At 48.6% G+C, this 25,052-nt stretch overlaps 4 protein-coding genes and 1 pseudogene across 4 annotated transcripts; 3 read left to right on the top strand and 2 right to left on the bottom strand.

Moving 5' to 3' along the window:
- The first annotated feature begins 4,397 nt into the window (after positions 1-4,397).
- On the top strand, positions 4,398-5,381 carry LOC121502766 (uncharacterized). Its single transcript, XM_041776475.2, has 2 exons — positions 4,398-4,634; positions 4,734-5,381. The coding sequence occupies exons 1-2, from the start codon at positions 4,398-4,400 to the stop codon at positions 5,379-5,381; spliced, it is 885 nt and encodes a 294-aa protein (XP_041632409.2).
- A 114-nt stretch (positions 5,382-5,495) lies between these two features.
- On the top strand, positions 5,496-6,416 carry LOC138928419 (uncharacterized). The gene has a single exon (XM_070285490.1). It carries the CDS (start codon positions 5,496-5,498, stop codon positions 6,414-6,416), a length of 921 nt encoding a protein of 306 aa, XP_070141591.1.
- Positions 6,417-8,502: 2,086 nt separating this feature from the next.
- LOC138928420 (uncharacterized) lies at positions 8,503-9,423 on the top strand. The gene has a single exon (XM_070285491.1). The coding sequence runs from the start codon at positions 8,503-8,505 to the stop codon at positions 9,421-9,423; it is 921 nt and encodes a 306-aa protein (XP_070141592.1).
- Positions 9,424-15,357: 5,934 nt separating this feature from the next.
- On the bottom strand, positions 15,358-16,155 carry LOC108072237 (phosphate carrier protein, mitochondrial-like; annotated as a pseudogene).
- A 165-nt stretch (positions 16,156-16,320) lies between these two features.
- On the bottom strand, positions 16,321-20,671 carry LOC138928421 (uncharacterized). Its single transcript, XM_070285492.1, has 4 exons — positions 19,714-20,671; positions 18,036-19,545; positions 16,986-17,219; positions 16,321-16,891 (listed from the first exon to the last, which is right to left on the bottom strand). Exons 1-4 carry the CDS (start codon positions 20,669-20,671, stop codon positions 16,321-16,323), a joined length of 3,273 nt encoding a protein of 1,090 aa, XP_070141593.1.
- Between the last annotated feature and the right edge of the window lie 4,381 nt (positions 20,672-25,052).

Raw genomic sequence — 25,052 nt, forward strand, 5'->3', positions numbered from 1 at the left:
GCGGAAGCATGCACGAAGCCAGCAGCGCAGGAGCAGCAGCCAGAAGTCCGCACGAAGACGGCACATTAGCAAGTAACAAGCTAAAAACAAGACGTAGAGTGCCACTCGATCCTTGCCAAGGCGGGAGGCAACAAGGAACACTACGACAGGAGCCAAAGCTTGAGTCAGTGGGGGCCACTTGCTGGAGGGTGCGCCTTCCCAACGTTCCCACTCCCCTAAGGGGGAAACTCAACGCTCCCAGTACCCGCATTAGCCCACGTTTCCCCTCACTAATAACTAACCCCCAACTAAAACCACTAGTTAGTCATATTAGTAAACATGAAAGGCTAATAAAACTTTGTTTTCCTACAGCGCGTCATACCCAAGCCGTCGATTTGACACAGACCAGCCAGCCCGCTCGACGCAAGAAAGCTCGTCTCAGGCCTGGGCCAAGAGGCTATACACGCCTGGACAGCAGCGGTGGTGCCAAGCCTGTTACCATCCGCTCCCCGTCAAGTGACATCTGGAGACGTGACCGCGAGCTCCGAGAGAGAGAGGGTGCCGGCGTTGGCCCCGGCCGCCACCACAAGCAACGACGACGATGATCTGGCCACCGTCATCCCGGGAAATTCTTCCCCGGGCAAGGAGAAGGAGACGCCAGCACTGGCCGCGGCCATCACATACGCCGCGTCCACATCACCGCGGAGAACGAGATTTCCATTTTTTCGCGCCCCCGAAGAAAGAGGGGGATGTGAGGAGTCGTTCGACTCCCCACAAATACTGGCGGCCAACTACAACTGCAACCGCGCAGCCGCCGACAACAAAAAAAGCTCCCGCAGCCAACAACAACAGCAGAGTCAACGGCAGCCGAACATTAACAACAGCCGCAGCCAACAATATCAACAGCGCCAGCAGCGAACAACAACAGCGTCAGCAGCGAACAACAACAGCGTCAGCAGCAACAATAACAGCAGTAGAAAGCCCAAAACCAAAACAAACCGGCGTCGGCCAAGACCCGGCTTCAAACAAAACGCTCACGAATCAGTTCTGAATTTGTAGAATAAAACTTTGTATATTTATAGTTTACGATTTGTATTAGATTTAATTAATAATTTGTATAGATTTAAGCTTAATCGATAATCCGTAGTTATCTTTTGCTCCCCGTTCTCACACCACTAGCACACACACACACACACACACCCGGAGAGTAGAGAGATATTCACCACGAACAAGTGGCCACGGAGCCAGCGCCGTGCAGGAGCAAGAGAGAAAGGACATACGATCAAGCACAAAAGAACCCCCGAAAATTGGCACGCGCCAAAGAAAGAGCGAGAGCGAAGGAATGCACCGAAATTTCGAGAAGTGGAAAATTACCAGCGCGGCCGAAACTTGCAAAACGCATGACATATTTTTTCACTTTTGCGGAGGCGGCGAACTAGATCAGAAGTGCGAGCGGGAAAATATGTAAAACTTCGAGCCAGATTTGGCGATTCCTAAGCGCGGTTGACAGTGAGCAGCGAGTGACGACGAGGAAGTACCAAGTGACCAAGGAGACCACCAGGAGGGATGCGATGCAGCCAGTGGCCAGCGAGAGTCAGCTTCGACGCGCGAGGCCAACAGCGGCGGCGATCAGGAGCGCCCGATTCCAGCCACCGGCTGACGACAATCTAGGAGGAGATCAACCAGGCGATCTCGGAGAGCGTGTGCCCGGCCCAGGACCAGCGGCGGAGCACTTGGAGACATCGCGCGTGTGTGTGTGCGTGGAGTTTCAGACGGGTGAGTGATTAGGGTGAACCGCATTCTGGCCAGCGAGCGTAACGTGCATTTAGAAACTTCTCAAAGGCCTCGATGCGGTTTCACTAGAGTAGGCTAGAAAAATTAAATAACTAACACTGCGAAGAATTTTTATAAATTAAGCCCAGAAATAAAAGAATGAGAAAATAATGAAACCAAAGCGCAGAACAAATGTAAATAAATAGAAATTAAACCCTTCGCTGAAATCTGAATTTAATAATAAAGTTATATATATATATATTTCGCTTGAAACTAAAAACTCCCCTCGCTATCGCCATGTTATTTTCCTTGACCTACGCCAACTTTTGTCAAACGAGACATGTAGAGGAAAAAAAGGGTGGACCCGAACTTCTCTAAAACTTCATTGAAATTTATAAATTAAAAATATTTCGCTCAGCCCCGATCGTCTTGGGATAAAAATTAGTTGGGAATTTATAATGAAATATTTTATTACAACGTCGAATTCCGGCGAAAAGGGTGGACCTTATCTTCGCGGCAAATGTATTACAGAAAATCTAAATTAAATATTTTTCCGGTTATTCCGACCCAAATTTAAATATTTGCTCGTAGGGGACGACCCCAAATCACGTTGGCCATGACTCAAGGAATATATTACCACAAAATGCCTAGCTTCTAAGCCATAACTTCTGCCCTAGGAAGCGGTGCTCCCCATAATCGACCCCTCTCTCGGTCTCCCCATAGCGTCTGCTATTGGCCCGACCCAAAGCGCGCTTCCGCCGATTATTTCGCTCTATTGCAAAGACCGGACAAGCCATTTCTCTGGCTTCGTATCCCGGTAACTGACAACTACCATCTCACGTCAGTTTACCGCACGTCAAATGCCTTTTGTCCCATTTCTTTATAAATTTTTCTGATAAAGAGGACCTGGACGAGACTGAGACCTACCCCAGCCATAGAACTTCCTTACACTACTCCTTTGATTTAGTTGACGGTACTGGGAGCAAAAATTTCTACCATTCGAATTCTATTGATTAATTCTGAGATTGATTAATTCCACCATCTGCCATCTACCATCCAAATTTCACGGCATATTCTTGCCATCCGTTTTTGTATCGTTTTTACCGTCTCACATTGTTACTCCTTCGATTTAGTTGACGGTACTGGGAGCAAATAATTCTACCATTCGAATTCTACGGCATGTTCTTGCAATCCATCCTATTTTGGGAAATCTGCTCAATCCAGCAGCTTCATTCATCTAGTTAGTCGGTTACTCCTGCCTAGTCTCAAAGAAATCCAAAAAAATGTCAGAAGGACAAGAATCAATTCCCCAAGACGCGAGTTAGAAGAGGGAGGGAGCGCAGTTAGCGCCTTCAAGAGATGGAAGCCAAAGGCGGGAACCGAGTCCGAGAGACACGGGCGCTGGACCTTCAAGTAATTTGAGATCCAAAGCCAAGAGCGCTTTAGATGGTATTTTGCTTGAGTTCATAGCAACTAGTGACCGTCTTAGCAAATTTGAAAGCCAGATTTTTACGGCATCCCCTTCCGAGCCAAGATCGTTTACCTTAAAGATCCGTCTGGATCAGATACAGTCCTTATAGGAAAAGGTTGAACAGGAGTATGAGACCGTCAGTCTTCCGCCATGCGATACAGAGATCTTTGAACTAGAACTAGCGGCGAAGCTCACGCCATTGCTACAAAGTCTCCGCTGACTAATGATGGTTTCCAATCCGCGTGGTCAGCGCTTCAAGATCGCTTTGAGAACAAGCGATTGTTGGTAAACAGCCAACTAAAAATCCTGTTTAGTCTGCCGACCATAGGCAGTGAGTCAGGCACTGCCTTGAAAGATCTTCAGAGCACAATCCAAGGGTGCTTGATAGCCCATGAACATTCACAAGTTTCCACGGAAAATTGGGACTGCCTGCTAATTTTCCTAATCTCCTCCAAGTTGCCGAAGGTCACCCTCTCATTATGGGAGCAGTTCTTGAGCAATAAGTCCGCAATCCCAGCCTGGGAAGAGATGAATTCCTTTCTCGAAGAAAGATAATGCACGTTGGAAGCAATTGAGGATGTCCGACCCAATTCTTCCAGCACACAGCATTCCAAGGAGCCCAGAAGTGCACAGCCAAGGAGGGTAAATACCTTCGAGACACAAGTCGGGCCACGCGCACGATTTTGTGATCTCTGCTCCAGGGAGCCTCATCCAGTTCGGCTTTGTCCTCGCTTTCTCCAGATGACTCAACCACAAAGAGCATCATATATTAAACAAAAGAGATTGTGCCTTAATTGCTTTGCAAGGGGACATAATCTTCGTGAATGCACGAGCAGGCATAATTGTTTCACATGCAAGGGACGGCATAATACGCTCTTGCATAAAGATAATCCGTCTAATGCTGTTAGCACAGCGCCGGCTCACCCTCCTGAGCAGCCAATCTCAAACACTTCATTTCATTTCGCCTCCAACCAGCAGGGAGCACTTCTAGGTACGACCATAGTTCATGTGTGCCACCGAGGAGAGAATTTTCCAGCACGTGCCCTGATAGATTCAGGCTCCGAAGGCACTTTCATTTCCGAGAGGCTTGCCAACCGGATCAAACTTCCATTTCAAGCCGTAACAACAAGAGTTACAGGGCTGAATCAAGCCAATTCCGGTGTCTCGCAAAAAAATGTGTCATTTTCAGATGGGCACTCCGGCCAAACCAATGCTCAAGATCGACACGACGGCGTTTGTGCTGCCGAACCTGGCCGGCAATCTTCCGACAAGCACAATTGATCGCATCATTCTTGATAGGCTGCCAAATATGCCATTGGCAGATCCGTCGTTTTTCCAGCCCTCTCAGATAGACCTTCTTCTAGGTGCGGATATTCTTCCGTCTGTCCTGCTATCAGGCTGGAGGCCAAACGTATGTGGGTCTTTATTAGCGCAAGAGACCATTTTCGGGTGGATTTTGACCGGCCCAGTGTCTTCAACCACTAGTATGGTTTCGTCTTTTACCACACAGATATCCATAGAGTCCGAAGCAACCATGGAAACACTTCTCACAAAATTTTGGGAGGTGGAGGACCTTCCATTTGGAGTGGGAAAGGAGACGGACAAGTTGTGTGAAGACTTTTTCGTCCGAACAACTACCAGATCCTGCGACGGGAAATATATAGTATCCCTGCCCTTCAAGGATTCAGAGCACATTGACTTGGGGCATTCGAGCAGTTCCGCACTCTCACAATTTCTGAGGAATGAGACTCGCTTGAAGAAGGAGCCCACTCTCAAAGACACTTATGACTCAGTGATCCAAGAATATATCGATCTTGGCCATATGAAGCCGGTGCCTCCGAATACCGACAAAATAAATTTCTATCTACCCCATCACGCAGTATTCAAGCCCGAAAGTGCGACGACAAAAGTTCGCGTAGTTTTCAACGCATTCAGTCCTTCTTCCAATGGGAACAGCCTTAATGACATCCTGTATCCAGGGCCAGTACTGCAGTCCGATCTCACTCTTCAAATCCTGAAGTGGCGGACGTTTAAATTCGTTTTCAATGCCGACATCACCAAGATGTATCGGCAAATTCTCCTAAACCAAGAACACACCCCGTTTCAGAGAATCCTCTTTCGAAATGGCCAAGGGGATATATCCGACTTCGAGCTTTAGACGGTCACGTTTGGAGTGAATTGTGCCCCTTTCCTGGCCCTACGAACACTGCAACAATTGTCCGACGATGTCAACGTCCAATATCCACGGCCGTCGCATATAATTTCAAACTATATGTATGTCGACGATGTGCTAGCAGGAGCCCATACAGAAGCTGAAGCTATTTTAGCCATTCAGGAGCTGCGAGCAGCTCTGACCTCAGCTGGATTCCCTCTCCGCAAGTGGACATCGAATGAACGTGCACTCCTTAAAGCACTTCCTAAAGAGCATCTACTTTCAACTGATTTTCTTGATCTCGAAGAGGTCAGCACCACTAAGACGTTGGGAGTACGGTGGAACGCTACGGCGGATGAGTTCTATTTTGTCCCAACAGAGGTCACCATACAGGCAAACTACAGCGCCGAATGGGATGAGTTACTTCCTGCAGAACTACTACATCGCTGGCATGATTTCCTTCGGAGCTACAGTTTCCTCCACCAAGTTCGCATCCCGCGTTGGGTACAATTTCAACCGGAAGTCCAAATCCATGGTTTCAGTGATGCTTCCCAAAAGGCTTATGGCGCAGCGATTTACGTTCGCATCCAGCGTGATGGAATCATTTCATCAAATCTTCCGACGTCAAAGACCAAAGTCGCTCCGGTAAAAACCGTCTCGCTCCCGCGTCTAGAACTGTGTGGAGCCGTCCTTCTGGCAGACTTGTGGACTGCAATTCTTCCTCAGATTCCTTTCGGTCGTATAGAATCTTTTCTATGGACTGATTCCACTATTGTGCTGGCATGGTTGAACAAGCCACCATGTCAGTGGACAACCTTCGTCGCAAGCAGAGTTACCAAAATCGCTCAAAATACTGATGCCAGCCAGTGGTCTCACGTGCGTTCCGAGCACAACCCAGCAGATCTAGCCAGTCGTGGAGTAGCGGCTGAAGAGCTGGCTACCAGTGAACTGTGGTGGCATGGGCCTTCCTGGATAACTCAGCCACAAGACACCTGGCCTGCGCCTTACGAACCAGTTTCCGACATCGACATCGAGAAGTGACCTATACGTTGCCATTTAGCAAGCCCGGAGCAGGACATGCTTGAGCGGTTCTCCAAGCTCGACAAGGCACTACGAGTTGTCGCCTATGTTCAGCGCTTCATCCAACGCTCGCAAAAACGACCTATTCCAGGCGAGCTGCAGCTATCCAATACAGAGATTCCCACAGCTGAGCGGCTCCTAATTTTCATGACCCAACGCAGATACTTTGCGCTTGAATATGCCTGCCTGAGCCAAAAGCGGCCAATTCCGGCATCCAGTTCTATTAAGAACATGAATCCATTCCTTGATCCTCACGGCCTCATCAGGGCGTGTGGTCGGGTGACGGCCTCCGAAGTCCTCCAATATGATGAACGGCATCCGATCTTTCTTCCATACAACTGTCAGTTGGCGCGTCTCCTTGTATCCTTTACGCATCGCATATCTCTGCACGGCGGTAACCAGCTAGTGGTACGTCTGATCCGCTCAAAATTCTGGATACCAAGGGTAAAGAATTTAGTCAAGTCAGTAATTTCCTCCTGCAATATATGTGTGATCCACAAAATGAAGTTGCAGACTCAACTCATGGGCAAATTACCGAAAGAAAGAACGTCTTTTTCGCGGCCCTTTACGTATACGGGCATGGATTATGCCGGACGGATTATGCCAAAACAGTTTTATAATTTTGTTAAATCTAAGCGTAAACCCAATACTGGTCCGTCCTCGTTCTCTTTTGATACTTCAACAGCAGATAATGATCAGGCAATAGCCGATCTTTTTGCTCAGTTTTTTGAAACCACTTACTCCAACTCAATAGACCCAAATCAGGCTTATCCTTACATCATCCCCAAATCGAACCAAATCTTCAGTCCTACCATTAACGAAAGTGGACATCGAATGAACGTGCACTCCTTAAAGCACTTCCTAAAGAGCATCTACTTTCAACTGATTTTCTTGATCTCGAAGAGGTCAGCACCACTAAGACGTTGGGAGTACGGTGGAACGCTACGGCGGATGAGTTCTATTTTGTCACAACAGAGGTCACCATACAGGCAAACTACAGCGCCGAATGGGATGAGTTACTTCCTGCAGAACTACTACATCGCTGGCATGATTTCCTTCGGAGCTACAGTTTCCTCCACCAAGTTCGCATCCCGCGTTGGGTACAATTTCAACCGGGAGTACAAGTCCAAATCCATGGTTTCTGTGATGCTTCCCGTCTGTCCTGCTATCAGGCTGGAGGCCAAACGTATGTGGGTCTTTATTAGCGCAAGAGACCATTTTCGGGTGGATTTTGACCGGCCCAGTGTCTTCAACCACTAGTATGGTTTCGTCTTTTACCACACAGATATCCATAGAGTCCGAAGCAACCATGGAAACACTTCTCACAAAATTTTGGGAGGTGGAGGACCTTCCATGTGGAGTGGGAAAGGAGACGGACAAGTTGTGTGAAGACTTTTTCGTCCGAACAACTACCAGATCCTGCGACGGGAAATATATAGTATCCCTGCCCTTCAAGGATTCAGAGCACATTTACTTGGGGCATTCGAGCAGTTCCGCACTCTCACAATTTCTGAGGAATGAGACTCGCTTGAAGAAGGAGCCCACTCTCAAAGACACTTATGACTCAGTGATCCAAGAATATATCGATCTTGGCCATATGAAGCCGGTGCCTCCGAATACCGACAAAATAAATTTCTATCTACCCCATCACGCAGTATTCAAGCCCGAAAGTGCGACGACAAAAGTTCGCGTAGTTTTCAACGCATTCAGTCCTTCTTCCAATGGGAACAGCCTTAATGACATCCTGTATCCAGGGCCAGTACTGCAGTCCGATCTCACTCTTCAAATCCTGAAGTGGCGGACGTTTAAATTCGTTTTCAATGCCGACATCACCAAGATGTATCGGCAAATTCTCCTAAACCAAGAACACACCCCGTTTCAGAGAATCCTCTTTCGAAATGGCCAAGGGGATATATCCGACTTCGAGCTTTAGACGGTCACGTTTGGAGTGAATTGTGCCCCTTTTCTGGCCCTACGAACACTGCAACAATTGTCCGACGATGTCAACGTCCAATATCCACGGCCGTCGCATATAATTTCAAACTATATGTATGTCGACGATGTGCTAGCAGGAGCCCATACAGAAGCTGAAGCTATTTTAGCCATTCAGGAGTTGCGAGCAGCTCTGACCTCAGCTGGATTCCCTCTCCGCAAGTGGACATCGAATGAACGTGCACTCCTTAAAGCACTTCCTAAAGAGCATCTACTTTCAACTGATTTTCTTGATCTCGAAGAGGTCAGCACCACTAAGACGTTGGGAGTACGGTGGAACGCTACGGCGGATGAGTTCTATTTTGTCCCAACAGAGGTCACCATACAGGCAAACTACAGCGCCGAATGGGATGAGTTACTTCCTGCAGAACTACTACATCGCTGGCATGATTTCCTTCGGAGCTACAGTTTCCTCCACCAAGTTCGCATCCCGCGTTGGGTACAATTTCAACCGGAAGTCCAAATCCATGGTTTCTGTGATGCTTCCCAAAAGGCTTATGGCGCAGCGATTTACGTTCGCATCCAGCGTGATGGAATCATTTCATCAAATCTTCCGACGTCAAAGACCAAAGTCGCTCCGGTAAAAACCGTCTCGCTCCCGCGTCTAGAACTGTGTGGAGCCGTCCTTCTGGCAGACTTGTGGACTGCAATTCTTCCTCAGATTCCTTTCGGTCGTATAGAATCTTTTCTATGGACTGATTCCACTATTGTGCTGGCATGGTTGAACAAGCCACCATGTCAGTGGACAACCTTCGTCGCAAGCAGAGTTACCAAAATCGCTCAAAATACTGATGCCAGCCAGTGGTCTCACGTGCGTTCCGAGCACAACCCAGCAGATCTAGCCAGTCGTGGAGTAGCGGCTGAAGAGCTGGCTACCAGTGAGCTGTGGTGGCATGGGCCTTCCTGGCTAACTCAGCCACAAGACACCTGGCCTGCGCCTTACGAACCAGTTTCCGACATCGACATCGAGAAGTGACCTATACGTTGCCATTTAGCAAGCCCGGAGCAGGACATGCTTGAGCGGTTCTCCAAGCTCGACAAGGCACTACGAGTTTTCGCCTATGTTCATCCAACGCTCGCAAAAACGACCTATTCCAGGCGAGCTGCAGCTATCCAATACAGAGATTCCCACAGCTGAGCGGCTCCTAATTTTCATGACCCAACGCAGATACTTTGCGCTTGAATATGCCTGCCTGAGCCAAAAGCGGCCAATTCCGGCATCCAGTTCTATTAAGAACATGAATCCATTCCTTGATCCTCACGGCCTCATCAGGGCGTGTGGTCGGGTGACGGCCTCCGAAGTCCTCCAATATGATGAACGGCATCCGATCTTTCTTCCATACAACTGTCAGTTGGCGCGTCTCCTTGTATCCTTTACGCATCGCATATCTCTGCACGGCGGTAACCAGCTAGTGGTACGTCTGATCCGCTCAAAATTCTGGATACCAAGGGTAAAGAATTTAGTCAAGTCAGTAATTTCCTCCTGCAATATATGTGTGATCCACAAAATGAAGTTGCAGACTCAACTCATGGGCAAATTACCGAAAGAAAGAACGTCTTTTTCGCGGCCCTTTACGTATACGCGCATGGATTATGCCGGACGGATTATGCCAAAACAGTTTTATAATTTTGTTAAATCTAAGCGTAAACCCATTACTGGTCCGTCCTCGTTCTCTTTTGATACTTCAACAGCAGATAATGATCAGGCAATAGCCGATCTTTTTGCTCAGTTTTTTGAAACCACTTACTCCAACTCAATAGACCCAAATCAGGCTTATCCTTACATCATCCCCAAATCGAACCAAATCTTCAGTCCTACCATTAACGAAAGTGGACATCGAATGAACGTGCACTCCTTAAAGCACTTCCTAAAGAGCATCTACTTTCAACTGATTTTCTTGATCTCGAAGAGGTCAGCACCACTAAGACGTTGGGAGTACGGTGGAACGCTACGGCGGATGAGTTCTATTTTGTCCCAACAGAGGTCACCATACAGGCAAACTACAGCGCCGAATGGGATGAGTTACTTCCTGCAGAACTACTACATCGCTGGAATGATTTCCTTCGGAGCTACAGTTTCCTCCACCAAGTTCGCATCCCGCGTTGGGTACAATTTCAACCGGGAGTACAAGTCCAAATCCATGGTTTCTGTGATGCTTCCCGTCTGTCCTGCTATCAGGCTGGAGGCCAAACGTATGTGGGTCTTTATTAGCGCAAGAGACCATTTTCGGGTGGATTTTGACCGGCCCAGTGTCTTCAACCACTAGTATGGTTTCGTCTTTTACCACACAGATATCCATAGAGTCCGAAGCAACCATGGAAACACTTCTCACAAAATTTTGGGAGGCGGAGGACCTTCCATGTGGAGTGGGAAAGGAGACGGACAAGTTGTGTGAAGACTTTTTCGTCCGAACAACTACCAGATCCTGCGACGGGAAATATATAGTATCCCTGCCCTTCAAGGATTCAGAGCACATTGACTTGGGGCATTCGAGCAGTTCTGCACTCGCACAATTTCTGAGGAATGAGACTCGCTTGAAGAAGGAGCCCGCTCTCAAAGACACTTATGACTCAGTGATCCAAGAATATATCGATCTTGGCCATATGAAGCCGGTGCCTCCGAATACCGACAAAATAAATTTCTATCTACCCCATCACGTAGTATTCAAGCCCGAAAGTGCGACGACAAAAGTTCGCGTAGTTTTCAACGCATCCAGTCCTTCTTCCAATGGGAACAGCCTTAATGACATCCTGTATCCAGGGCCAGTACTGCAGTCCGATCTCACTCTTCAAATCCTGAAGTGGCGGACGTTTAAATTCGTTTTCAATGCCGACATCACCAAGATGTATCGGCAAATTCTCCTAAACCAAGAACACACCCCGTTTCAGAGAATCCTCTTTCGAAATGGCCAAGGGGATATATCCGACTTCGAGCTTCAGACGGTCACGTTTGGAGTGAATTGTGCCCCTTTCCTGGCCCTACGAACACTGCAACAATTGTCCGACGATGTCAACGTCCAATATCCACGGCCGTCGCATATAATTTCAAACTATATGTATGTCGACGATGTGCTAGCAGGAGCCCATACAGAAGCTGAAGCTATTTTAGCCATTCAGGAGCTGCGAGCAGCTCTGACCTCAGCTGGATTCCCTCTCCGCAAGTGGACATCGAATGAACGTGCACTCCTTAAAGCACTTCCTAAAGAGCATCTACTTTCAACTGATTTTCTTGATCTCAAAGAGGCCAGCACCACTAAGACGTTGGGAGTACGGTGGAACGCTACGGCGAATGAGTTCTATTTTGTCCCAACAGAGGTCACCATACAGGCAAACTACAGCGCCGAATGGGATGAGTTACTTCCTGCAGAACTACTACATCGCTGACATGATTTCCTTCGGTGCTACAGTTTCCTCCACCAAGTTCGCATCCCGCGTTGGGTACAATTTCAACCGGAAGTCCAAATCCATGGTTTCTGTGATGCTTCCCAAAAGGCTTATGGCGCAGCGATTTACGTTCGCATCCAGCGTGATGGAATCATTTCATCAAATCTTCCGACGTCAAAGACCAAAGTCGCTCCGGTAAAAACCGTCTCGCTCCCGCGTCTAGAACTGTGTGGAGCCGTCCTTCTGGCAGACTTGTGGGCTGCAATTCTTCCTCAGATTCCTTTCGGTCGTATAGAATCTTTTCTATGGACTGATTCCACTATTGTGCTGGCATGGTTGAACAAGCCACCATGTCAGTGGACAACCTTCGTCGCAAACAGAGTTACCAAAATCGCTCAAAATACTGATGCCAGCCAGTGGTCTCACGTGCGTTCCGAGCACAACCCAGCAGATCTAGCCAGTCGTGGAGTAGCGGCTGAAGAGCTGGCTACCAGTGAGCTGTGGTGGCATGGGCCTTCCTGGCTAACTCAGCCACAAGACACCTGGCCTGCGCCTTACGAACCAGTTTCCGACATCGACATCGAGAAGCGACCTATACGTTGCCATTTAGCAAGCCCGGAGCAGGACATGCTTGAGCGGTTCTCCAAGCTCGACAAGGCACTACGAGTTTTCGCCTATGTTCATCCAACGCTCGCAAAAACGACCTATTCCAGGCGAGCTGCAGCTATCCAATACAGAGATTCCCACAGCTGAGCGGCTCCTAATTTTCATGACCAAACGCAGATACTTTGCGCTTGAATATGCCTGCCTTCTTCAGTCCTACCATTAACGAAAGCTCTCTTCTTAGAGATCTTCATGGTGTTAAGCCAGTTTTTTTACCAGGTCCCGACGGAATACCAGGCTGTGTGCTTTGGAATTGTGCCGAAGCCCTGTGCAATCCACTTCTCAAATTGTTTACCTTATCCTTAGAAACCTCCCACTTTCCCCTTATTTGGAAGGAATCATTCGTTATTCCTCTCCACAAAAAAGGTAGCAAATTGGATGCCAACAATTACAGAGTTGTCGCCCATCCCTAATCTGTTCGAAAATGTTATTACTCCCCATCTGCAGCACCTGTGTAGGTCAATTATTTCTCCATGTCAACATGGTTTTATTAGGCGAAGATCAATTACAACGAATCTGTTGGAGCTTACTTCCTTTATTATAAAGGGATACCGAAATAACTTTCAGACAGATGTAATCTATACTGATTTCAGTAAAGCATTTGACTCTGTTAACCATTCTCTTCTTGTTCGGAAACTCGATTTAATGGGATTTCCGACTGATCTTCTTAATTGGATCTCAGGTTATCTAAATGGCAGGACGCAGAAGGTCCTTTTCGAAAATAAACTATCTAATGTTCTTAGGGTTACATCTGGCGTCCCGCAAGGGAGTCATTTGGGTCCCCTACTGTTTACATTATTTATCAACGATCTGCCCGAAGTTTTGACCAACTCCAGAGTACTTATGTATGCTGATGACGTCAAGCTTTGTGTGCAATATAACGATGCTACTTGCCAATCAGACTTACAGACAGATCTTAACAATTTTCTAACATGGTGCTGCGTGAACTTATTAAACTTAAACGGCTCTAAGTGCAAGCAAATGACATTCTCCCGTGTCACTCCTAAGCCTGCAACTTATACGCTAAACGGCTGCTCTTTGGAAAAAATTAATATAGTTGATGCTTTAGGTGTCCGTCTGGATCCTAAACTCGACTTTATCGATCATATTTCGTGCATGGTGAATAAAGCCAGGGGTGGGCTTGGTTTCATTAAACGGTGGTCGAAGGAATTCAATGACCCCTATGTTACAAAAACGTTATATACTTCACTTGTTCATCCTATCTTAGAATATGGATCCTGCGTTTGGAGCCCTCAGTATGGCGTCCATAGTAAACGCATAGAATCGGTTCAAAAGAACTTCTTACTTTTCGCTTTACGCGGTTTAAACTGGGATGCAAACCAGAGGTTACCGTCTTATTCTAGTAGACTCTTACTAATTAACTTACCCTCCTTATCTAATCGTAGAACCATGCTACGTATTACATTCTTATACGACTTAATCCGTGGTGACATGGAAAGTACTGACGATCGGTCAGTTAAATTTTCACGTACCAATACGAAACACTAGATCCTTTTTACCATTAGTTTTTCCCCACTGTAGAACATCCTTTGAACTGCATGAACCCTTTAGAGTCCTCTGTGCAAATTATAACGATTTGTACACGATAATATCTAACGTTGATAGCCTCCCAAAACTAAAAACTTCAATCTTAACCTACTTACGCATGCAAGCAACCAATCCGGCAGTACGCCAGTAGTAGTTTCCCCGCATCCTTTTTTTTTTAAGTCCTTCGCGTTTACTAATTGCTAACAGAACAAGCACGTGCTTGGTGTCGCAAGTTCCACTTGATATGTACTGTACATAGTGCATCAACGTCTTGCATAAAAAAAAAAATCGTTTCGCGAAGAGGGTGCCCTCGACAAGTTCAGTCGGACAATGGGAAAACCTTTTTGGTGCAGCCGCAGTGCTTTCACGTGAATTTCTGCAAGCTGTCAAGGAGTCTGTGACGAATGCTTATAGTCACCAGGAACTCCTTTGGCAATTCATACCCCCAGGAGCCCCGCAAATGGGAGGATTGTGGGAAGCTGGAGTTAACAGCTTCAAGACGCTGTTTTATAAATCCACAGCCACTCGCAAGTATACGTTCGAAGAACTATCCACACTGCTGGCCAAGATTGAGGCCCGTTTTGAATTCGCGTCCACTCGCCCCGATGTCCGAAGACCCCACAGACTTGTTAGCACTCACGCCAGGTCATTTTCTCGTGGGTGGACCCCTTCTCGTGACCGTCGAACCCGAAATAAAGGGTGCGTCCACTTCAATTATCAACCGGTGGCAGCACCTTAAGGCTCTTCATCAGCAATTTCGCCTGAGATGGAAGGAAATGTACCTCAAGGAGCCCCATAAGCGAACAAAGTGGCAAGTCCCCACAAGAAATCTCGATGTAGGCGAGTTGGTTATAATCAAGAACGATAATCTGCCATCCAATGAGTGGCGGCTCGGCAGGATTGATTCCGTGTTTCCCGGACCCGATGGTCATGTCCGAGTGGTGAATATTCGTACTGCTCGGGGAATCGTTAAGCGCCCTGTCGCAAAAGTCGTATTGCTTCCGGGGGCGACCTCCGAAAAATCCCAATAACTAGCCGTATCCCCACTCCGTAGTTGTTTCTTTTCAGAGTGCTTTCTGTTTTGGGGTACGGAGCGGGGGTCATACAATTGAAACAGCATAATATCATATTCGCATGTGTGTGGCGGGGTGAACAAGGGGGCTGGACCAACAAAGGGGATAACATACGGGCATACTTTCCAGCGGTAACTAGACTCACATTGGGCTAAAGATATATAGTATATAGTGTTAGATTGTATATGGAATTGAAATACTTTGAACTTGAGTGTGGTAGCTTAGAGGCATAAGACAGAATGTTCAGTAACTAAAATAAGAATAAATTGCTCTTTATATAGTACTAGTGTAGATAAATTGCCGTGACATTAAAACGCATCGAGTTATTTACGTTGTTCCAGGAATGTACACACGCAACACTGATCTTGAAGAGATATGGCCCAAAAGGCTGCTTCTAGGCGAAATGTATAACGTTAGAAAATAAAAGTATGTTGCTCTCCCCTATAGGTTCTGCCCACAATCGCGCTAAACTGGATCAACTCTGTGGTATCTTTACGATTAATCCCATTTTACTGCTGCTTGGCCTTCAGGCTGGCGGGCATCTCTGGTGGCGGCGGGCGGGGAATGCCCAAGGCAACCTTGACACCATCGTAGATGAACCATTGCAGAGCGGTCAGGGTACCGATCATAATGATACGTGGCGTCAAGCCATTCCACATGCCCCTGAAGCCGAGAGACTTGGCCACATCCACAGCGCTGGCGCCCTTGGTCTGGTTCAGTTTGGACACCACAACATCAGCGGGATGGAAACTTCATCATGGTGTATGGGATCTGTCGCATCCACAGAGGCACTAGACCCTTGTAGAAGGCATTGACGCCCTCCTCCTTCAGCATCTTGGGCACAGCCTCGCGGAAGTTGTTGGCAAAACCGGGCACAGTCTGGATCTTAACCTTGGCAGCCTCGAATGGAGACAGAGCGATATCGGCGAAGAACTCAGCCGAGCCGGAGGCAGCCAGATACAAGGAGGTGCGGTACAGGTAGGCATTCTCCTCGCCAATGATCTCAGAGTACTTCACCTTGAACAGCTCGTACAGACCGAATTTGAAGTTCGCTAGTTCTAAGTCATAGTTTCGACTCCATACTAATTCTTTCTTCTGTATCCTAATCCAGATCACAATGTTCCCACGTGTACGTAGCGCCGTCGAAATGGAGAGCACGAGGTATAAATTCCTACCGTTGCCGAGTCTGCCACGGAGTCCACCCCTTACGGAAGTGCCGCAGATTCTTGCGGCTGAGCGTCGAAAAGAGGCTCCGCGCGGTCCTCGCGAATCGCTATTGCGCCAACTGCTTGGCTCACGAGCATTCGGATGGAGCCGTGGCGATAGGTGCAAGATCTGCAACGGAGAGCACCACACACTGCTGCATATGCAAGAGCAGCCGCTGTATCGACGCCGTTCGCGTCAGTTGACGCCGCCCTCTCATCGCGCTCCAGCTTCTGCTCACCACGCTTCGACCTCTCCTCGGCGCTCTTCGGCCTCTCCTCGGCGCTCTGCGGCCTCTCCTCAGCTCTCTTCGGCCTCTCCTCGGCACTCTCCGGCCTCTCCACGGCACTCGTCGGCCTCTCCACGAACCGCGGCATTCGCCACGCAGGGAGTTCCGACAGGGCCTTCACTGGCCACTGCTTCAGCGACACGGCGTGAACCTCCTCCCGACCGCGCTGGTGCGGATTGACACCGGGATGCGAGTGTTCGACACAGCGGCGCTCATCGACCCATGCACGCCTATGAGCTGCATTGACGCGTCGCTGGCGACTTCTTTGCGACTTGCGACGACAGCTGTGGGTGCTGAACAGATCTGTTCAGCCACCGTCGGCTCGAAAAAGGAACGCCCATGTCCGGCTCGATCTCGTTTTCAAAGTGCGCGTCCGACCTCCGATCCGACAGTTGGATGAGACTGTGCGGGCCTATTTCAAGGACATCACCTTGGCTGATGACCGGTTCTACCTTCCGGCTACGATCTCCGTCATCCTGGGCGCGGATGTGTACCCGAAAGTGATGCAGCCTGGGTTTCTGAAGGTGCAGGATGGATTGCCGGTGGCCCAAAGCACCGTATTTGGATGGGTCCTGTCCGAGGCCTGTCACACGCCGTAAGGAGGAGCAGACTCTGTTGCAACCCGAATGATTGCAAGGGGGGCGGAATGTTCAGGTCAGGAGCTTTGTTCCCCCCCCCCCCCCGCCCCCCCCCCGCGACTCCGAAGCGTTCCCGCTTCTTCAAAGCTCCTCAGCGCGCTCTCGCTCTCAGCTTGCGCTCAGCTTGCGCTCTCGCTCTTTTAGCGGATGCTTCGGCTCTGGCCGATCGGCGCACGGCTAAGCGGCCGCTCCCGCTCTACTATTTTTTGATCTCCCACTCCCTTGTATATTTTAATCACATTCTTGAAGTCGAACAAAGCGGACCAAGTCCATTATTATATTTATATTGAAAATAACCAATAATTCCGGTCAGCAACGGTCGCACTAATGCGGATATGGAAGCGCACATGTATTTCTAACTTAGTTGGAATTTTATGAAAAATAATTTAAAATTATTTTATTTTTCTGGTCTTATTTGATTGACCGGTGTTGTATTTCGGAACCAATACGCGTGTGTGTATATTTGTGCACTAGCTGTATGCGTCAACTTGCAGACGATTATGTATGTATGTACATATCATATAGCGGCAGCAAACCACCGGATCAACCGGACCACCGGATAAACACCGAGTATTTTTGACACCCGAGTTATTTTTCGGCAACGAGAATAGGGTGTGAGTAAACACTCGACAATAATTCTCGTATATTTGTGCACACAAGCGAGGCGTAGCACATTCCGTCTCCGTGCACGAGCCTTAGATAAGTAGTAGCTGCGTAGGATGTGGAAGACCCGTCACAAAACGCGTGCAGCTGAGCTGATACTATGGATCCTGGGGAATAATGAATCCACCGCTGTATACTCAGGCCGTCGATCCCCAGCAAGCCGTCCCGAAATGCTTGCCACCTTTCCGCAAGAGCCTTAGGAACCTCGTCGTCCCAATCCAGAGCCGTCATAGCGCCGTTGTCCCGCGTTTTCTTAGCCATGGTTACCTCCATCAATATTAACTTATCCGAGATGATGACCGGCGCGATGAGACCTAGTGGGTCGAACAGCCTCGCTATGCTCGACAGGATCGTCCTTTTGGTAAAACTAGGTGGTATCTCAAAATTGACCTGAAATTTGAAGCAGTCCTTATTGGGGAGCCAATACATTCCTAACGCCTTGATCGGATCCGCAGTGTCCCAGTTCAGAGGTGTCCGACTGCATTGATGCTCTGGCGGAATCCATTGCAAAAGGCTCTCTTCGTTGCTGGACCATTTCCGTAACTCCATGCAAGCGGATTTTATCGCACCCGATACCTGGGCCTGTTTATCGGAGGATAAACATGCGGAGGCATCTTCTATCGTATGCCCTCCGGAAAGAATGTCGTCCACATAGATCTCGTCCCTCAATACTTCTTCCGCCTTAGGAAACGAACACTGCTCATCCTTCGCTAATTGTTGAATGACTCTGATCGCCATGAAGGGTGCCGAAGCCGTTCCGAAGGTTAGCGTTGTCAACGCATACACATTGATGGACCCATCCGCCGCCCGCCATAAAATCCGCTGATATTGGGCGTCTTCCGGGTGAACATCGATACAGCGATACATTTTCTGTATATCCGCCGTGAACACAAATCGATAATTCCGCCAGTTGAGAATGATTGCAGACATGTCGTTTTGAAGAGTAGGCCCAGTCCACAAAATGTCATTTAAAGATTTTCCATTACTAGTCCTTGAGGAGGCATCGAAGACGATTCGCTGTTTGGTTGACTGAATTTCCTTTTTAAAGACAGCGTGATGCGGAAGTACACAAGATGCTACATGCCTGTTCGCGGCAGTACTCCTTACTGTGCTGCTTTCACTGTCCATAGCCGGCGCTATTTGCTCGAGAGCGAAGTATTCCTCAATCTCATCCACATATTTGCTCCAACGGTCTGGATTGTTAGACAGACGCCTTTCCATCTGTAGAAACCGATTAAGCGCCATCTGATGGGATTTTCCTAAGACCATGGTCCGGTCGAGATAGGTTTTAAAAGGCAACCTGACCACGTAGCGGCCATCCGGCCGCCGCACGTGGGTCTTCTGAAAAAACGACTCGCACCAGAGGTCCCCTTCCGTCGCTATAGGGCGATCCGGAACTGACTCGACCTCACAAAAACGCTTCAGCAATGCCTCCGTATCCAGCTGCACTCGATGACAGCGCAATTGTGTTGCTTCTCTTACTCCTTCCGCACGTCCCGAAAGGATCCATCCGAAGCGTGTATTCTGCGCTATAGGCTCGCCGGGCAATCCGATCCTGGTGTCTGGCAGCATGATTTGCGCCAACATGTCCACTCCTAAGATGAGATCGACTCTCTTCGACCGGGCGTAATTGGGATCTGCCAGGGGGAGCCCTCAAATATGATTCCAACGCTGCGGCATGAAGCTAAGGCTAGGCAGACAGGAAGTAACTGAATTGAGAACATATGCTGAATCAACCGCTAGAGAAAAATTTTGGTTAATAATACTATTGATTTTGAAATTAACTGTATACTTGCAACGACAACCGCCCTCTGGGCCCACCCCAAAAATCGATGCCCGGGTGTTGCACCGTCTCAGATGCAGGGACTGTACGACGTGTTTTGAAACTATGGTTGCCTCAGATCCTTGATCGATGAGAGCATTTATGACTGCTTGTAGCCAGTTGACCGGGTTTCGTACGGCAATACGAGCAGTGGCGAGGAGCACATTTCGGGAGGCCCCATTCGCCGAAGTTGCTGAATAGCATCTGTAAGATGCGTCCGGATTCTGGCCCGACGTTGACTGTAGGCCCTGCTGAGGTACGTTCTCCCCAGCTGTGGGTGCATCAGGATGCGTCGTGGCAGACCGAACCGGATGCAGCGATGTGTGGCTTGACGATCGGTCCTGAGCCAACGCTGGGAAATGCAACAGCGTATGATGGCGCTGGCCACAAATTTGGCAGCTCTTATTGCTGGTGCAGCGGGAAAGCGCATGTGCTTTACTCAGGCAATTAATACATACATTCGCCCTGCTTACTATGTCCTTCCTCTTATAACAGTCCAAGGCCAGAAAGGCGGCACAACGACGCAGGATATGGTCACCGCTACAGTGATAACAGGAGCTATTCGGGCGCCTGGAGTGCTCCTGTGCACTATGCACTCGCACTCGCTTGCCTGGGTCGGCAGATCCTGGGCCATTATTGGAGTCGTACGACGAGCTTCGGTTCTCGATCGCATCCATTATGATCAGCCGATTATTCAAAAATGATTCTAAATCCTGATAAGTTGGAACGGTGGCACCGCTCCCTTGGTGATGCTCCCAAGCGTTGTGGGTCTCCTTGGGCAACTTTGATGCTATGTAATGCGCCAGCCAGTGCTGCCGCTCCCCGTCCAAGGCTTGGACGCGGCGGAACGCAGCCAGGCAGACAATGACCGTGCTCAGCATCGACCGTATGGAATCCGTATTATCCTTTTGCAGCCTGGGCAACGCGTATATCGCGTTCATGTGGTGGGAAAAAACTAGACGATGATTGTTGTACCTTTTAATCATCATTCTCCATGCCACGGCGTAGTTTGTCTCCGTGAGCTGCATTTGGCGGATGTCATTATCACGCCCTACCGGCAACGATTCCTTGAGAAAATGTAACCGTTGTACGTTACTCAAATTATTGTTGTTATGTATGAGGCTCGTGAAGGCGTCATAGTAGCCTGGCTAGCCCACACACGCACCGCAAAACTTGGGAACTGACATCTGTGGCATGTTCAGTCGCACCTCCGGATCAGCGGCTCCACTTGGCAATGGCTACAGCGTAGGAGTCTCGGATCCAAGTTTATCCAACTCCTCTGCGATGGCGCAATAGGTATCCATATAACGCTCCTCGAACTCCGATTGGAAATTTTTCACGGCATAGCTTGATTCCGCAAACCCTTCTAGATTCACGATCACGTCATCAGTCTCCTGGAACGCGTTCTTTAGCTTTTCCACATGTTGCAGCCGCTTCGTTAAATAAATTCTCGTTTTTCTCGATTGTGAATCCTTTTTAAAATTCACCAACATCGATTTAAGGGATTGGTACCGATTTGTCTGTAAGTTAGCTAATTGCTCGAAAGTCGGAACATCCGAAACAGCTTCCATGCTGACGAGTGTAAAACCAAAAACTTAGCGCAACTCACCACCCCAAATAAACATGTAAAGAGAATATCGGTAAATTCTTGTCTCGCACACAATTTGTCACTTACTCCGTTTTGCACACAAGATTCCGATCCGAAGCCACCAAAGAAACAAAAGAAGAGAGCGCCTCCGTTCCTTGACCTGCCGTTGATGCGCCTATGTATCGCCGTCTCCTTTCAGGCAGTTCGCAGAGCCGACTTGCAAACTTAACGCAGCCGCGCGATCTAACGGAATCTACTTACACCCAGTAAAAATGGAATTTAAATTTTCACAATTGCAAGGTTCCCCTCATGGGCCACCATGTATAGTTGTGTCCCCTTGTATGTATGCAACTCACAAGAGGTCATTGTAGGAGGGGTTCCCAGGCAAGAGTAAACACAGGTCGGGATAATTTCCAACGTTATAATTATTATTCACGGAGTTGCTTTAAACTTAGATATATATGTATGTACAGAGGGGTAATAGAATAAGGCGTTAGACCGGCGTCGTGCGTTCAGCGGCGTTTGCGAAATCTGACTAATTTTTCCCCTCTCTTCCATTCTCTTCTTCCCATCGTATGCACTGTCCGGAGATGAGCGAGCGATCAGCTGGCCGCCACTCTCCCGCACAGTGGGACACGCAGCAAAACTGAACAGGCTGAATATATGTTAACACAATACCTATTTAATAGTTGTGTATCTGCATTTCTTCTCAAATACAGTTCCTTAAAAAGTTATGATCAAAAATGTTTGTCCGGGTTATTTATTGTCACCCTGTATATTGGGTGTTCAACTTTGCTTCCGCCGTTTTCCGATATGTGGCTGTACCGGCTGAGGCTGGTCGATATACATAGATGAGATTGCCTTTAAAGTGAGTGTGAACCGTGCCTAACGAATTGTCAACGCCGTTTCAGTGACAGTTGTTCTTGTTTTTGTATTATTAACGCTCAAAAATGTCCGCTTATGTGCCCAATTCTCGCCATTTGCGGGAAGTTTTACTTTTTGGTTACAATTGCATAAAAAATTCAGCTGAAGCGTATCGAATGGTGTCTGAAACTTACGGTGATGCAGCTTTGAGTGAAAGAACGTGTCGGGAGTGGTTTCAACGTTTTAAAAATGGTGATTTCGATGTCGAAGACAAACATGGTGGTAGAAGCGAAAAAAGCGTCAAATATGAACAACTAGAAGCATTGCTTGATGAAGATTCCTGCCAAACTCAAGAAGAGCTTGTCGAGTAATTGGGAGTGAGTCAGCAAGCCAATTCAAAACGTCTCAAGGCCCTGGGTATGATTCATGACATGACAAAGTCATCCTCCAACACGACAATGCTCGGCCTCACTTCGCAAAAGTTGTCAGAAAGTACCTGGAAACGCTGAATTGGGAAGTCTTTTCCTACCCGCTGTATTCCCCAGATGTCGCCCCTTCTGACTTCCACCTAGCCGATCAACATTTATAATCCTTCGAAGAATTGGAAAAATGGATTGCTTCGTGGATTGCGTCAACACAGGACAGACACAGGACAGGACACAGAAAGTTTTCGCTAGCGACGGACAATACTTTCAATAATACATCTGTAAGCACTTTTTCGCAATTGTTTAGGTGCGCGGCCCATTGCACCACCGCTGCCGGCTGAGCTTTCCGCTCACGCCCCTCTTGCTCTCCCGCGCTCGCTCCCCCGCAGCGCTGAGCGCTTTCGCACTCTCAAGCGCGGGCCTCGGGCTGCTCACGCCCCTCTTGCTCTCCCGCGCTCGCTTTCCCGCAGCGCTGAGAGCTTTCGCACTCTCGAGCGCGGGCCTCGGGCTGCGCTGCCGAACACTTGGATCGGCCGCTGCCGGTCTCTCGCTCTCGCTTAGCGAAGTAAGCGGGCGGGAGCGCGGCCGTTTGCTTAAGCTTAGTTTTTAGTTCAATGTATGCAGCGAAATAAAGCTGATCGACTACATGTGAAGATCCCTACGACGCCCCCGTTTTTTTATTTCTACTTCACCACTACTTCGCTTGCTCCGTGTGAATTTTCCATCCTCTAAAACTCCACTTGTTCCGCAGGAAGGAAGCGCTGCCCCAACATTTTGGTCCACAGAGCCGGATTTTTTGGACTCCGGATTATTTTCAACTCCGCCCCCAGCAGTTCTCGGCGTTTCTCTCCACCAAGATAAGTACGAGCATTCCGTCTCCCCCCCCCCTCCCCCTCTCTGCCGATCTTCAGCAGTGGTCCGTACATAAATTTCGTTCACTCTGCTGCAAGATTTTTCCGTGTCGACTCCAAGTCTGAGTTTTCCTGACACAACGGCAGTTGAGGAACTTCCAGTCTTCCATTCTCGTCGTTTCGTGGAAATTTTCTATCCGCCTCCGCTTTGTGTGTGTCGCCATATTCCTGGCTTTTTTCGATTCTCGGTTCCTCCGTTGCTCCGGTGCACACACACACATACTCGCGCGCCAAATATCGGCATCTCCGCAAAAGTCAAAAGGCAAAGTGAAATTGTGTGGTGAAGAAAAATAAAGGCATAATTAATAGTCGGCATCCGGAAAGTAATTGTTTCGGGAGTTCCCTGTTCGCCGAACAGTTCGCCGAACATTTCTGACAAATGATGGCTTCATCTCTGCGTGGCAAAGCCTCACCGACCGCTTCGAGAATCGGCGGTTACTTGTCAACAGCCAGTTGAAAATCCTTTTGAACATTCAGGCTGTCCCCCAAGAGTCCGGAGCCTCTCTAAAAGAGCAGCAAGGCACCGTCCAAAGCTGTCTGACAGCCTTAGAGATGTCCTCCATTCAAATCGAGGCGTGGGATTGTCTCTTAGTGTATATGCTTTCCTTAAAGCTTCCCAAAATCACACTTTCGATGTGGGAGCAATCCATACACAACAAGGCTGAAATTCCGACCTGGAACGAGTTAGATTCGTTTCAGACAGAGCGGCATGGCCGAGGTTCCGTCGACGAGCAATTCTGCCACATACTACCTTCCTCATCATGCGGTTCTGAAGCCCGAAAGCACCACCACTAAGGTACACCTCCGCAAACGGGACCAGCCTGAATGACATTATATATGCGGGCCGGGTCTTACAATCCGACCTCACGATTCAAATCCTAAAGTGAAGGTACTTTAGGTTTGTGTTCAATGCCGACATCGAAAAGATGTATCGCCAAATTTGGGTAGATCCCCAGCATACTCCTTTCCAGCGCATCCTGTTTCGCAATTCCAATGGGGAACTCCGCGACTACGAGCTGAAGACGGTTACCTTCGGAGTCAATTGTGCCCCGTTCTTAGCGTGTCCTGCAGAAACTGGCCGACGAAGAGGAGTCAAGCTATCCTTAGGCGAGTCAGATTATCCGTCATTTCATGTACGTCGACGACGTTCTCGCAGGGGCAGACTCCAAAATGGAAGCAAAGGTGGCTATCTGTGAGCTCCAGGGTGCCCTGGGTTTGGCAGGGTTCCCACTGAGGAAATGGACGTCCAATAGTAAGGATATTTTGGCCAACAAGACCTCGCAGACAGCCAGCTGTGGTTGCAATGTCCAGCCGGGCTGCAAAGACCGCGCGGCGAGTGGCCCATCCAAGGCAATGATTCCCCCGTGACTGATCTCGAGAAGCGAGCCGTCAGAGTCCATGTGGCAAAGGCTCCTCCTGAAGACCTTCTTGACCGATTTTCGACACTCGACAAGGCGTTGCGAGTCTTCGTTTACGTTCATCGGTTTATTCAGCGCGTACGAAAGATCTTGTCTCCGGTTGAGGATCACCTGAC

Source organism: Drosophila kikkawai, chromosome 3L (genome assembly GCF_030179895.1).
Source record: "Drosophila kikkawai strain 14028-0561.14 chromosome 3L, DkikHiC1v2, whole genome shotgun sequence".
NCBI lineage: Eukaryota > Metazoa > Arthropoda > Insecta > Diptera > Drosophilidae > Drosophila > Drosophila kikkawai.

Bases quoted from the DNA above. Each gene is read 5' to 3' on its own strand.
- LOC121502766 (XM_041776475.2), top strand. From the start codon at position 4,398: ATGTGTCATTTTCAGATGGGCACTCCGGCCAAACCAATGCTCAAGATC. The intron at 4,635-4,733 runs GTATGTGGGTCT...TTTACCACACAG, and splicing joins TATCAGGCTGGAGGCCAAAC to ATATCCATAGAGTCCGAAGC.
- LOC138928419 (XM_070285490.1), top strand. From the start codon at position 5,496: ATGTATGTCGACGATGTGCTAGCAGGAGCCCATACAGAAGCTGAAGCT.
- LOC138928420 (XM_070285491.1), top strand. From the start codon at position 8,503: ATGTATGTCGACGATGTGCTAGCAGGAGCCCATACAGAAGCTGAAGCT.
- LOC138928421 (XM_070285492.1), bottom strand. From the start codon at position 20,671: ATGAACGCGATATACGCGTTGCCCAGGCTGCAAAAGGATAATACGGAT. The intron at 17,220-18,035 runs GTGGATTCATTA...GGGTTGCAACAG, and splicing joins GACGGCCTGAGTATACAGCG to AGTCTGCTCCTCCTTACGGC. The intron at 16,892-16,985 runs GTCGGACGCGCA...CAGCACCCACAG, and splicing joins ATCCAACTGTCGGATCGGAG to CTGTCGTCGCAAGTCGCAAA.